Below are 13,057 nucleotides of genomic sequence, written 5' to 3'. Positions count from 1 at the left end.
AACAGAGGATGAGATGGCTGGATGGCATCACCAACTCGATGGACATGAGTTTGAGTGAACTCCGGGAGTTGGTGATGGACAGGGAGGCCTGGTGTGCTGAGGTTCATGGGGTCGCAAAGAGTTGGACACGACTGAGTGACTGAACTGAACTGAAACATACCATTAAGATCTGTTACCAAAGGAACACTTGGATTTTTATAATACCAACTTCCCATTTCTCCAAACTAACAGATGATCATATTGTCACTGCAGATGTGCTTGGCTGTTAAAAAGCCCTTTCTTAACTAGCAAGCCTGTTTGCCAAAATAATTAAAGGAAAAAAGTTCTGGCTTTTGTACATAAACCAGTTTTCGTTATTGTTGCTTTTCACTATCATGTTAAGGTTCATTCAGTAGGTAAATTTTATCAGAAAATTAGCACTCATTGAATTTGGAAATGGTAAGGATCAAACAAGAAGGAGATGGATAAAAATGACAAATAAAAGCAATAAACAAGTTAGTATGGAAGTCTGTAGGTATGAAATGAGAAGAGTAGTACAGGCTATACAACAGACTCATGCAAGAAAATACTGGGGAAGAAGTGAGTCTCAGATATGCCAGCTCCTAGAGGTGCAGGGACAAATGTCATGGTCACAGATGTAATTCAGTGATCTTACATGATCACTGAGACATGATGAGATGGACTCAAAACCTTGATTGTGATGAGGGAAAGGAAAACCTAATTCTAAAGAAACAAACATCACAGGAGGACATGTGGTATAAGTTAATATGTCAGCTTTTAAGTATACAGGCAACCCATAAACAAGGGCTGAAGCACGATGGAAATAAAAAGGGCAAGGCAAGAAACAGAAAAAGGGGAGAGAAAGATGAAAAGTCTGTAACAAGATGCTTAGGCTGACTAGATCAAGCAGTTTTCAAATGCAGGGTACCATGCATGATACTCAGGATACAGAGATGTCTGAGGAATGCCCTGCTTTTAGGAAACAAGCAAAAAGGAGAATTACATCCACAAGCCATGATGTTTATTGCATTAGGCACATGAAGACAATCTGCTAATAGAGTAGGAACAGTTCATTCTGCCAGAAGGAAAGAAAAGCTCCACAGAGGTTTCATCATGCTCTTGAATGAAATTCTGACACAGGTGTATCCAGGGAGGCCAGGCGTTCTAAGGGGAGGGCAGAGGGCAAGCGGGGTCCGGTGCGCAGGGTAGAGTGCAGTGGACATGCAAAGCGAGGAGTAGCCAGATCCCATTAGGGTGTTGTGCATGTGTGTGTGTTGGAGAAGTCTCATTAGGGTGTGTGTGTGCGTGTGTGTGTGCACGTGTGTGTTGGGAGAAGTGGCACTTGGAGGTGGGGAAGGAGAGAAAGGAGGCTGGGTGCTAATCTTAAAGTAAAGGGCTTTGATAACAAAGCTCTGCCAAAAAACGTGGACTGTGCTGTAGGAATGAGGAGGTTTTCAAGCAGAACAGTGACATGAGCTGGTATTTGCGTGTACATGAAGGAACATTAGCCGGGTAGCCAAGTGCAGGACAGACAGGGAGGAGGGGGAAGATTACTGACAAGGCCATGACAACAGTGTTGAGAGGAAAAGGAATTAACTGTGATTTCAGGATTCCCTTTTGAAAAAAAGCTTTGGTTGACTAGGTAGCAGGTGATGATGCCTTTATAAAAGCAGGGGACTGAGAAGAAACAGATTTAAGGGGAAGCAAGGTCCCAGCGCCCTTGTCCTGGTGCCCACCATGTCCTCCCTCACAGCAAACCCCCAAATTTGGATCACTGCAACTTCTGCTCCTACAGCTAAGAGGCTAGAGGAAATCAGCCAGGCTTGGCAGTATTCCAGCTCAGTCCAGGGTAGCTGGGTGCAATGGGCTCCTGGTCAGCTCCCATCCAGCCCTTCCACTGTCCCCTGCTCCCCGCAGAGCCCCCACCCCTTCTGCCCTCAACAGGCCAGCCACTTCCTCTCATGACTGAAGTATTATCCTTTGTAAATACTCAGCAGGCATCCCACTCCTTATGTCCTGCTTCTCTGTCTCAAAAGGAGAGCTGTTCACCCTCCATCTCCATTATCATCTCCACTCCTGTTTTCCACTCCCTTCTCTGCCACCCACAGTCTGGCCTCCCCTCCTCAAAGTCCCTGACATTAGTCTCATCAAGGCCATCAGTGACCTGGTTGCCAAGCCCAGACTCTCCGGTTCTCTTCTACCTGACTTTCCTCAGGCTTTCTGACTTTAGCCTCCTCTGCCCACTCTCCTTCGCCTCCAGTCTTCCTGGCTTCATCTCTTGGTTAATTTTCCTCATCTTCCCAGGAGTCCACCTGGGGTCCTTCTCTCTGCCTGTGACCTGTCCTGGGCCATCTCTCCCAGACCCATGCACTGATGACCCCGTATCTCCATCTCCAGCCTTGGACAAGTGACTCCTTTCACTTGTCCTCTTGGTATTTCTATATGGATGACTCTCAGACTGCAAACCCAACATGTGCTTGTCTGAACACACCATCCTCCCCTCCAAAGTTGGCTCTTCTCAGTATTTCTTGTTGAACAGCATTCAGTTCAGTTCAGTCGCTCAGTCATGTCTGACTCTTTGCAACCCCATGAACTGCAGCATGCCAGGCCTCCCTGTCCATCACCAACTCCCGGAGTTTACCCAAACCCATGTCCATCGAGTCAGTGATGCCATCCAACCATCTCATCTTCTGTCATACCCTTCTCCTCCTGCCCTCTATCTTTCCCAGCATCAGGGTCTTTTCAAATGAGTCAGCCCCTCGCATCAGGTGGCCAAAGTATTGGAGTTTCAGCTTCAACATCAGTCCTTCCAATGAACACCCAGGACCGATCTCCTTTAGGATGGACTGGTTGGATCTCCTTGTAGTCCAAGGGACTCTCAGGAGTCTTCTCCAACACCACAGTTCAAAATCATCAATTCTTTGGCGCTCAGCTTTCTTTATAGTCCAATTCTCACATCCATACATGACCACTGGAAAAAACATATCCTTGACTAGACAGACCTTTGTTGACCAAGTAATATCTCTGCTTTTCAGTATGCTGTCTAGTTTGGTCATAACTTTCCTTCCAAGGAGTAAGCATCTTTTAATTTCATGGCTGCGATCACCATCTGCAGTGATTTGGAGCCCAGAAAAATAAAGTCTGACACTGTTTCCACTGTTTCCCCATCTATTTCCCATGAAGTGATGGGACCGGATACCATGATCTTAGTTTTTTGAATGTTGAGCTTTAAGCCAACTTTTTCACTCTCCTGCTTCACTTTCATCAAGAGAGCTCTTTAGTTCTTCTTCACTTTCTGCTATAAGGGTGGTGTCATCTGCATATCTGAGGTTATTGATATTTCTCCCAGCAATCTTGATTCCAGCTTGTGCCTCCTCCAGCCCAAGTGTTTCTCATGATGTACTCTGCATAGAAGTTAAATAAGCAGGGTGACAATATTCAGCCTTGACGTACTCCTTTCCCTATCTGGAACCAGTCTGTTGTTCCATGTCCAGTTTGAATTGTTGCTCCCTGACCTGCATACAGGTTTCTCAAGAGGCAGGTCAGGTGGTCTGGTATTCCCATCTCTTGAAGAATTTTCCACAGTTTATTGTGATCCACACAGTCAAAGGCTTTGGCATAGTCAATAAAGCAGAAATAGGTGTTTTTCTGGAACTCTCTTGCTTTTTCCATAATCCAGCAGATATTGGCAATTTGATCTCTCGTTCCTCTGCCTTTTCTAAAACCAGCTTGAACATCTGGAAGTTCACAGTTCATGTATTGCTGAAGCCTGGCTTGGAGAATTTTGAGCATTACTTTACTAGCGTGTGAGATGAGTGCAATTGTGCGGTAGTTTGAGCATTCTTTGGCATTGCCTTTCTTTGGGATTGGAATGAAAACGGACCTTTTCCAGTCCTGTGGCCACTGCTGAGTTTTCCAAATTTGCTGGCATATTGAGTGCAGTACTTTCACAGCATCATCTTCCAGGATTTGAAATAGCGCAACTGGAATTCCGTCACCTCCACTAGCTTTGTTCGTAATGATGCTTCCTAAGGCCCGCTTGACTTCACATTCCAGGATATCTGGCTCTAAGTGAGTGATCACACCATCGTGATTATCTGGGTTGTGAAGTTCTTTTTTGTACTTTTTGGTACTTGTTCTGTGTATTCTTGCCAACTCTTCTTAGTATCTTTTGCTTCTGTTAGGTCCCTACCATTTCTGTCCTTTATTGAGCCTATCTTTGTATGAAATGTTCCCTTGGTATCTCTAATTTTCTTGAAGAGATCTCTAGTGTTTTCCATTCTATTGTTTTCCTCTATTATGTTCCACCTACTGCTCAAGGCAGAAGCTTAGATGACATTCTAGATTCTTCTCCTACTTCCAATATCAAAAGCTTACTAACTTGCTCATTCTACAAACATTGCCATGTGTGTCAACTATGTAACACACAGGGCACTGAGGGTTCAACAGTGAACAACAGGACAGTCTTTTCTCTCATAAAGCTCACCTCCAGGGGGACAGACCCACACAAGTACCTTAAGGAAAATCAACAAATGGGTGGGGAGGGAAGACTGTAGTGACAGGGTGGTCAGGAAGGGTTTCCTTCAGATGACATTTGAGCAGAATTTAGAGTAGTGAGAGATCTGGGAGAAGGGGGATCCAGACAGGGAACGGGAAGTACAAAAGTGCTGAGGTAGGAGCAGCCTGGCCCATCTGAAGGACGGCACCGAGGCCATGATGGCTGGAGGAGTTTGGGTGAGAAAGTGACTGCAGGAAAGAAGGGTGGAGGGGTGGTTAGAGCCAGAGACAGCAGCAGGTCCCAGTGAGGACTTGGAGGAGAGGTGGTTAAGAGAGACAGAGAGCAGTAGATCCCAATGAGGACTTCGATTTTTATCCTCAGCAGGATGAGAAGTCTTGGAGAGGGTGGGGTAGGGGAACGACCTGATCAGATCTTCATTTTATAAGGACTGCCTTGGTTTCCATGAGTGGGAAGAAAAGGGCCATCACGAGAGAGCATTTAAGAGGCTCCCGCAGCTGCCCCGATGTCACCCTTGGCTAGTGCCTCCCGCACTTCTGGCTCCACAGCCTCTGCCTTGGTTGGGGCAACTGCCATCTCCCACCTGGACTATCTTAACCCCATGCTCCATCCTGACTCCTCACTGCTGCCAGAGCGAGCTCTCCAACCTGCAGGCTGGATCCCGAATCTCTCCTGCTTAAAGCTCGCTGCTTACCATTACACTCGGGATAAAACTCCCACTCTGGAAGACAGCCTGCAAACTCTCTCAGAGGCTCCTCCCTCCCTGCCACAGTTCAGTCATGCTGACTTCCGGCAAGCCCTCAGAGGCTCCTCCTACCCCGCCACAGTTCAGCCATGCTGACTTCCGGTTCCTTTCCATGCCAAAGTCTTTGTACTTCAGGGCCTCCACATGCTCTGTTCCCTTTGCTTGAAACGTTCTTTCTACCCACTCTTTTGTGTGGCTCACTCCGTTAATTCTTCAAATCTAGGTTTAAATACTACTGTCTGTCCCTCACACCACTCTCGCATCTCAACCATGGGCCATTCCCATACTTCCTGGTTGACAGTTACTTGACATTGAACTGGGAAGGACAGGGAGCTTGTCGGGGCTTTTCCTCTGTTGTAGATCCAGCAGAAAGAGGAGCCCTTGCTCCTCAAATCACATTTCTCATTTCTTGAATGGATGGATGATGTTGCTCTCCAACTTAAATGCTGTCTTCTCCATAAAATCTAAACTTTCTAGCAGGACCTATGAAAGAATTCAGTCTCCTCCCTGCTTCATCTACAACCACCACCCTATTTGAACCTCACAGTCCAGAGAGTCCCAGTTCTGTATGTTTCCCTCCAAATTACCACATATCTGGCACCTGGGGCTCTGCACACAATCTTCCCTCTACCTGAGAACCCCCTCCCCTCTTGAGAGGCTATGAACATCAGCGTAGGTACAGAGACTCACTGAGCACCTGCTCTGAGTCTTGCACTGCAAGGGGGTGGCTGGATGGTGAGAAGGTAGATAAGAAACAAGACAGTCAACAGTATGTCAGTGGGTGATGAGTGATGAGGAAAAAAGTACAGCAAGGATGTTGGAGAGGGCTGAGGGGGTGGAGAAATTAGAGGCAAGATGGCTAGGGAAGGTCTTTCTGAAGACAGCCACCTGTCTTGAATCAGCCACGCAGCTCTCCAGGGAAAGAGCAATCAAGCAGAGGGAACAGGGAGCAAAGGCTGAGGTACTAGGAAGGAAGGGGACGGGAGTGGAAGTCCCACAGACTCCCATGAGGCAGACAGAGAAGGGGGAAGATAGAGAAGAGTTAAAGAGGACAACCAGAGAAAAAGAGTCCAATGACCAAGAGCAACTAGAGCCGCCAGAGCCCAAAGAAGAGTAAGTGAAAAGCAAAACAACTTGGCACACGTTTACTGAACTGAAATCAGGCACAACCTGTGCCACTGAACTTTCTGGAGCCACGTAGGAAAGGGAATAAGAAAAAAGTGGGAGACCGGAGACTGACTGCAGCAAGTACAGACGGTTCTTTGATGGGCAAGGGAAGACAACTGCTCCTGAGGCTGTAGGGGGCTGAGGAAGGTTTTACAGGATGGAGACTTAAGTTTGTGAGAGGAGGAAGCCAGACTAAAGGGAAACGTGAAGGGGCCGTGGAGAGTGACTGGTGGGGTGAGATCTTTCTAGACGTGGGACTGAACCCAGGAACAGGGTCCACTCCAGCTGCTAGGATTCACCAGAACCCCGTGCTCATACCTTCAGGACCCCCATGCCCTCTTCCTTTCCAGCAGCAGACCCAGAGCCTTCAGGGCCACTCTCTACTCATTAAAATTACGACTCCCCGCCCCCTTCTATGGCTCAGGTTCTCTGGCCTAAGCTTGGCACACAGCAGGGGCAGAGTCTTTCCAGCTCCTACTTCCTCACTGCCTCCAAGGGTGACAGGTCATGACAAGAACTCTCAGCAAGTGACACATGTAACCACATGGGTAGGACTTCTATGGAATTCTTACAGGCTCTTTCCTAGTGTCTTGTTCCTATTCCCTGAGTGAGAAGAGCTCCCAGAAACAGAGCTCCCGAGTCCTCCCTCCTCAGGGAAGGGAAAGCGAAAGCCAGATCACAGAGACAAAGCGGCAGGGAGACTGGCGCCCCCTACAGCAGCATAGGCACAGTGCTCTCCTGGGGTCCCTCAGGCAGGATGCCGTCCACTCCCGGAGCACTTTCTCACACCCGGTCAGCTGGACGGTTCCTCCTTTCTGTGAGTCGGCCGGCTGCCCTCTGAGGGGTGGAGAAAAGGCACAGGTGGCTGAGTACCTAAGATGTGTGCTCACTCCTTGGGCAAGATTTTCATGGTTCAAGGATGAAAGCAGCGAGGAGGAGAGACAGGCCAGAGGGATGCGACTCTGGGAATCCAGCCAGGTGTTCATTCCATCAAGACTTCTGTTCAGTGATCGTCAAGGTGTGAATTCCCATTTCCAGAAAGCCTCAAGGATGAAGGGATTTGTTTATGTATTTATTCTTATTTATTTACTCACTCTTTTTCCTCCAATGGTTTTCAGTATATTCACAGAGTTGTATAACTAGTCATTTCAGAACATTTTCATCACCCCCCAAAGAAACCCCAAACCCGTTAGCAGTCAGTCCCAACCCCCCACTCCTTCCCCAGTCCTTCAGCTCTAAGATCTGGCAAGGCTGCTCCTGCCATGTTCAATGGCAGAACACTCACTGCAGAAAAAAACATTAGAGAAGCAAAGAGATGCCAGAGAAGCAGAGAACAGCAATTTCCTGTAGGATCTGTTGGGAGCCTGAATAAAAGTTGAATAAAAGTCCTGACTTGTCTGGCTGATGACTTCCTCTCTCAGAGACTAGAGCAAAGCAATAAGGCAGGTTTAACTGAATAAAATGGGTGGCTGCAACTGGCTGGAACAGAGTCACCGTGCTCTGGCAGACACGGAGAAGTCGAATACAGGCAGCCACCTACCTCAGAACTCACAGAGGCAGAAGTAACTCTGTGACAAGGGAAATGGGCTCGAATTTCATAAGCTACAGGACATAGAAAAATATACCGGATGCTCAGCTGAGAAGCTGTGGTTCGATGTACAGGACAGCTGTTATATAGTATCTGAGGGCTGTCACATGAGAGACAAGATTTATTCTATAGGACCCCAAGGGCCACACATGAGACCAACAAGTGGAAAGTCACAGGAAGAAAGAGTATTTCAGATCATTACCGGGAAGGATTTCCCAATAGTCACACAATCTTAAGGCTGAACGGGCTGCCTGTCAGGTAGAGAGCTAAAAGTGAGATCTGGATATTCAATAAGCAGGCGCTGGAGAAGTAATCTGAAAAGCAGAGGGAAGTGTGGCAACTGTGACGTTCCCACACTTGACCGGTGGTCAACTGCGGGTGTGCGGTGAGTGAGCCGCTACAGCCATCAGACGCGGCAGCATGTGATTTACTGCTTTTAGGTGCTGGGTTATCATTATGACACCAGTCTTTCTCATTTGCACTTTTAAATACTTTCTTGAGCTAAGCTGAAAGACTCCATATTAAAGTTGGCGGGCTGGTAATGCTTGCGGGAATGATGCCCTCGAGTATGCTCCTGGGGGCCTCGAGTGTGTTCATGGGGCCCTTGAATGTGTTCACAGGCTGTAAGAAGTGGGGAACTACCAGGCGAGTTCACTAGCAGAATCTCTTCCAAAGCCGATATCCCTCAAAGGGAGAGGGCACCTCCTCCTCAGCCTCCCAACCTGACCACAGCCTATGGGGGAGCAGGTGTCATAGCATTTCTGCAGGATTCATCACAGACTGTAATGCCTAAATCTCATACCTATGGGAGAGATACTCGTAACAAGTCCTGGGGGGCCTCTGAACTCTACAGAAAGGGAGGGTAAGGACTAAATAAGTTACTTCGGTCTGTGTGTTTCATTTTCACAGAAGAGTCATTCAGACAATTTCAACGGGACCAAAGGCAAGTTTAGCCTTTACGTTTTCTTTACATAAAAATGGTTGCAGATAATGAACATATGCCCAGAAAACATCACTTGCTTTTTGAAACATTAAATAGTTTTTCCTCTAAGCAAGAACTGACATGAACTGTTAACTAACGGAACCTGAACTTAGCCAACCTCTCCCCAGTCCAAACTGGAATTGACTTGCACTTTTCATCCCCTTGGATAAATGGCCTTGGCAGAAACTGCTGTCACAAAGGCCAACTGTAGAAGTGCCACCAAAAAAATGCTTGACTACCCAACTCAGGTCTTTTCAGACTCTTCCCTGACTCCTTTCCATGTCCTTTTTCTGTTGCTCTGCCAAATGACCAGACGTTCCTTACTCCTCTGGCATGCAGGAGTAGTGAAGCAGATGGAAGGTATCTCATCACCTGGGATGGTGGCTACCGGGCAGCCTGTAATTTCTGGCACCTCATAATTTTTTTTATTACAAAATTTTTTCATTATAAAGCTATTATTACCACATTATGAAAATCTGGAAACCAGGGAAAAGGGAAAAATCACTTACAGTCCCATCATCCTAAGAAAATCACCCTTTGAGTTCTGCTGCACTATCTACTCATCTCCACGGCTCCCTGGATATGACGAGATGAACTGCACATATTTAGCCCACCTGTCCCCCACCTCCTCTGCAGAGCATCTGCAGCAGCTTACAGGGAAACCCAAACACATGTCATCAGGCAGCAATTCCATATAGACATGCTCTCTCTGAAACCAGCTTGTCCTCCTCGTTTCCCAGTTTCCACCATACAGATTCCACGTCCTCATCATCCAGGTTGGAACTTTTGCCTCATCTTGGATTCCCCTCCCTCCATTCCAACATCCACCCCATTGATCTTCTGTCACTACCGCTTTTTTCACAGCTGTCCTCCCCACCCCCATTAATAATAATGCCAGCATCTCCAGTCTGGGCTTCCCTGGTGGCTCAGATGGTAAAGAATCTGCCTGCAATGCAGGAGACCCAGGTTCGATCCCTGGGTCAGGAAGATACCCAGAGAAGGGAATGGCTACCCACTCCAGTATTCTTGCCTGGAGAATTCCATGGACAGAGGAGCCTGGAGGGCTACAGTCCATGGGGTCGCCAAGAGTCGGACATGACTGAGCAACTAAGACTTCTCTCCTCTCCAGTCCAGGCGCTTCAATCTGTCTCTCTAACCAATCATAATGTTTCTCGGCTCCTATTTCCTGTCCTTTTCCTCTACCTTGCGCTGCTAAATGACTTCCCTCACTGGGACTGCTTTCCCCAAAGAACCGTTTGAAAACAATCGGTTTTTGATTGTTTGATGAAGCATAGTCTTTGGAATACGTTGGAAATTTCTAAACATGTACAACTTGTCCCCAGTCAACCCTTCTGGCCCCATCTTTTACCATTTTCCTACACGAAGCCTCTGCTGGTAACCTGGTGCCCTAGACACGACACATGGCATGTGGAGTGAGTGGGGGCAGGACGCATGCCTGCTCCTCGGTGTCCCTGCAAGGGGAATACCATGCGGGCCAGCTGAGACAGGGGAGATGGGGATCAGGCCCACCCTCCCACCATTAACTACTACAGAAGTGGCCAAAGTAAATGAAGCAACAGTTTCCAAGCATTTGGCTACAAACAGAGCAGGGCTATGAACCTGGAGAGAAAGGAAATACAGGAAGTGAGGTCCAGTGTCACTGGGCTTTCTCCCTGGGGACGCTTTTCAGCTGGAGCTCAGGGGAGTGGACATGAGTGTGAGAAAGCCCAAGCCTTTGCATGTAGCAAAGATTGCTCAGATATAAGAAACCAATGTGCTACTTGCTTTTTTACGTAGACTGCTCTAACTTTGGACTGTAATAATATGTAATTCATCTGAAATTCCCATGAGACCTTTCCTCTCTCTTTATTCTTTCTCGTCCTTTGAGTTTTCTGTGGTGGAAAACACCAAGCAACATGGCCCAGAATCTCAAGGAGAACTCTTACTAGAAGAAGATGAGAGCATTTCTGGGGGTAGTATTTTCTCTCAGCTTTCCATCTACTGAAAGCCTCCCTGTCTATTATGGAGAAGAGACAACACACTGAACCCATGGAGTTCTGGATATTAATGGAATATATGAACATCTCTGCAGGGTTTGCAAAGACCAGGTCTCTGGGCCACCAACACTGTGCAGTGTATTTAAGCCCCAAAGGTGGATACCATCAGGGGCAGGCTGGCCAAAGCCATACTGGAGAAGGACTCATGCCACAGCAGTCACCAGACACCCTTTTCCCCACCCCAGAGCAGGGCAGGAAGCAGCCTGAGAAGCTGAAGCAGCACATGGTGGTGGTTGGGGTTGGGGGCGTGAAGAAGCAGATTAGCAGGGTTACTCTTCTCACACCTCACACACTTTCCCTTCCCGCTACTGTAGTTTTCAAATCCTACTTTTTCCTACCTATCTCTGTCCCTAAAGAAGGTTTCAAGAGCCACTAACAACTGCCTTCCACAGCCTGTTGGGCTGGTTGAAGACCCTTGCTGAGTGGCACTGGCCCTGAGGGGCTTCCTCAGAGGGGCTGTCCTGCTACCCTACTGGGCCTGGAATCACCGCTGTGTGTCGTTCAGTTCAGGTGAAGAACTCCGTGCTTCTCCCAGGCAGGGCTCAGGGGCTTCTTCTTCTCTAACATGCCATGCCCACACTGGCACTTCCTGCAGGGCCAGGCCTGAAATCAGTTCTTCCGCCCTCCCTGCTGCTCCTTCTGAGGCCTGAGGAGGATCCCTTAAGAGGACATTTCTCATTCCCACCTCTCACCAAAGTCGGCTCAGGAGCACAGTCTTGAGGTCACATACTTGTGGAGGCTCCGTGGCCGGGGGCAAGTTCAGGGACAGAGCAAACCTAATCCTGCACGTTACACTGTGCGCCCTTGCCTGCCACCCAGAGTGCACAGAAATCCCATCCTACCATCAGCGAGGGGCTTGCAGGACAGGGCGTCATCGAGGTCTCGGGCGGTTGACGGGTCAATGGTGAAGATACAGTCTTTTCTAGGAAAGATTGAAGACATAATTAGCAAGGCCACAAGAAGACGTAATTAGCAAGGCCACAACCGAAACCGAAACTTGACCCCACCAGAGTGCAGCTTTAAAGAACAGTTATTTTGCAAATGTATAAATAGTAGGCAAAGTGGGGAGGGACTTCTCTCTTGTCTCTCTGAGAAGGGGATCTTTAGTAAACTGTGAACTAGGGAGGCTAACAAGGCTCTGTACTGTCTCTGAGGGCCCTTCTCCTCCTCTCTGTGGCCTGGCCCCTCTTTCTCTTTGATCCTGAGAAACAGGTGCGGGCACGTGGAGGTGAGGCAGCCTCTGGGAGTGAGGCTTCCCAAGAAGTCCATCTGAAGAGGGGCAAGTCCCTTCAGTAAATTAACTCTCTAACAGGCTGTCCTTTCTTCGCCTCCCTCTTTCTCAATGGCTGATGGGAACCTGTCCTTCAAGGATTATATGAGCAAGATTTACTGAGCCTTCTCCGGCCTTGCAAAAGCAGGATGTGCCTAAGAATAAATGGCCTGACTCGTGACACTGGGATGAGCCCCAAGAGTAGGTTCTGTGAAAAGCTTTGGGCCCATTTAGTTGGCTGTGATGCAGTTCTACTTGGAAATGGCCCTAATAACAATTTTTTTTTTCTTGAAATAATCGTATACTTCCCCCAAGCTCATACACTTAAGTACACCCCATGCCTATTTATCACCACAGTATCCCTGTGCACATCTCATTCCTAATCTGTGAAGCCCCTGGACAGTCTCATTTTGCTTTAGAATTTCCCAAGTAACATGCCCCACCTAACCCAGCCCTTCCTACAATGTAAATATCTAAGATTTGGGCAGTCTAGTTCCCCATACCGCCCGCCCCATCTACCCAGGCACTGGCCTGGAGGTTGGGGTGTTTGGCAGAAACCACCCTCCTTTCCCCACAGGCAGGCTATTTGAGTCAGCACTCCCCACTCCCACTGGACTCTTCTCCAGAGGTAATGAGTGCATCCTGACAGGAAGTAATGAATGCATCCTGACAGGAAGTAACGAGTGTAACCTTATGGGAAGAGACAACTAGGTGAAATTAATCCTGATACCA

The 13,057-nt window shown here is 48.0% G+C and overlaps 1 protein-coding gene across 8 annotated transcripts in view; it reads right to left on the bottom strand.

Moving 5' to 3' along the window:
• Positions 1–13,057, bottom strand: part of DIS3L2 (DIS3 like 3'-5' exoribonuclease 2) — a 354,495-nt gene that overhangs the window by 140,793 nt on the left and 200,645 nt on the right. For all 8 annotated transcript variants that reach the window (XM_045164629.1, XM_045164627.1, XM_045164625.1 and 5 more), the window contains one exon: positions 11,898–11,977. In XM_045164629.1, coding sequence (XP_045020564.1) covers positions 11,898–11,977 — 80 coding nt within the window. The remainder of the gene's footprint in view (positions 1–11,897; positions 11,978–13,057) is intronic.

The sequence above is a fragment of the Bubalus bubalis genome, chromosome 2 (genome assembly GCF_019923935.1).
Source record: "Bubalus bubalis isolate 160015118507 breed Murrah chromosome 2, NDDB_SH_1, whole genome shotgun sequence".
Lineage (NCBI taxonomy): Eukaryota > Metazoa > Chordata > Mammalia > Artiodactyla > Bovidae > Bubalus > Bubalus bubalis.
The sequence above is the reverse complement of the archived record's forward strand: the minus strand, read 5'-3'. Positions and strand labels throughout refer to the sequence as shown.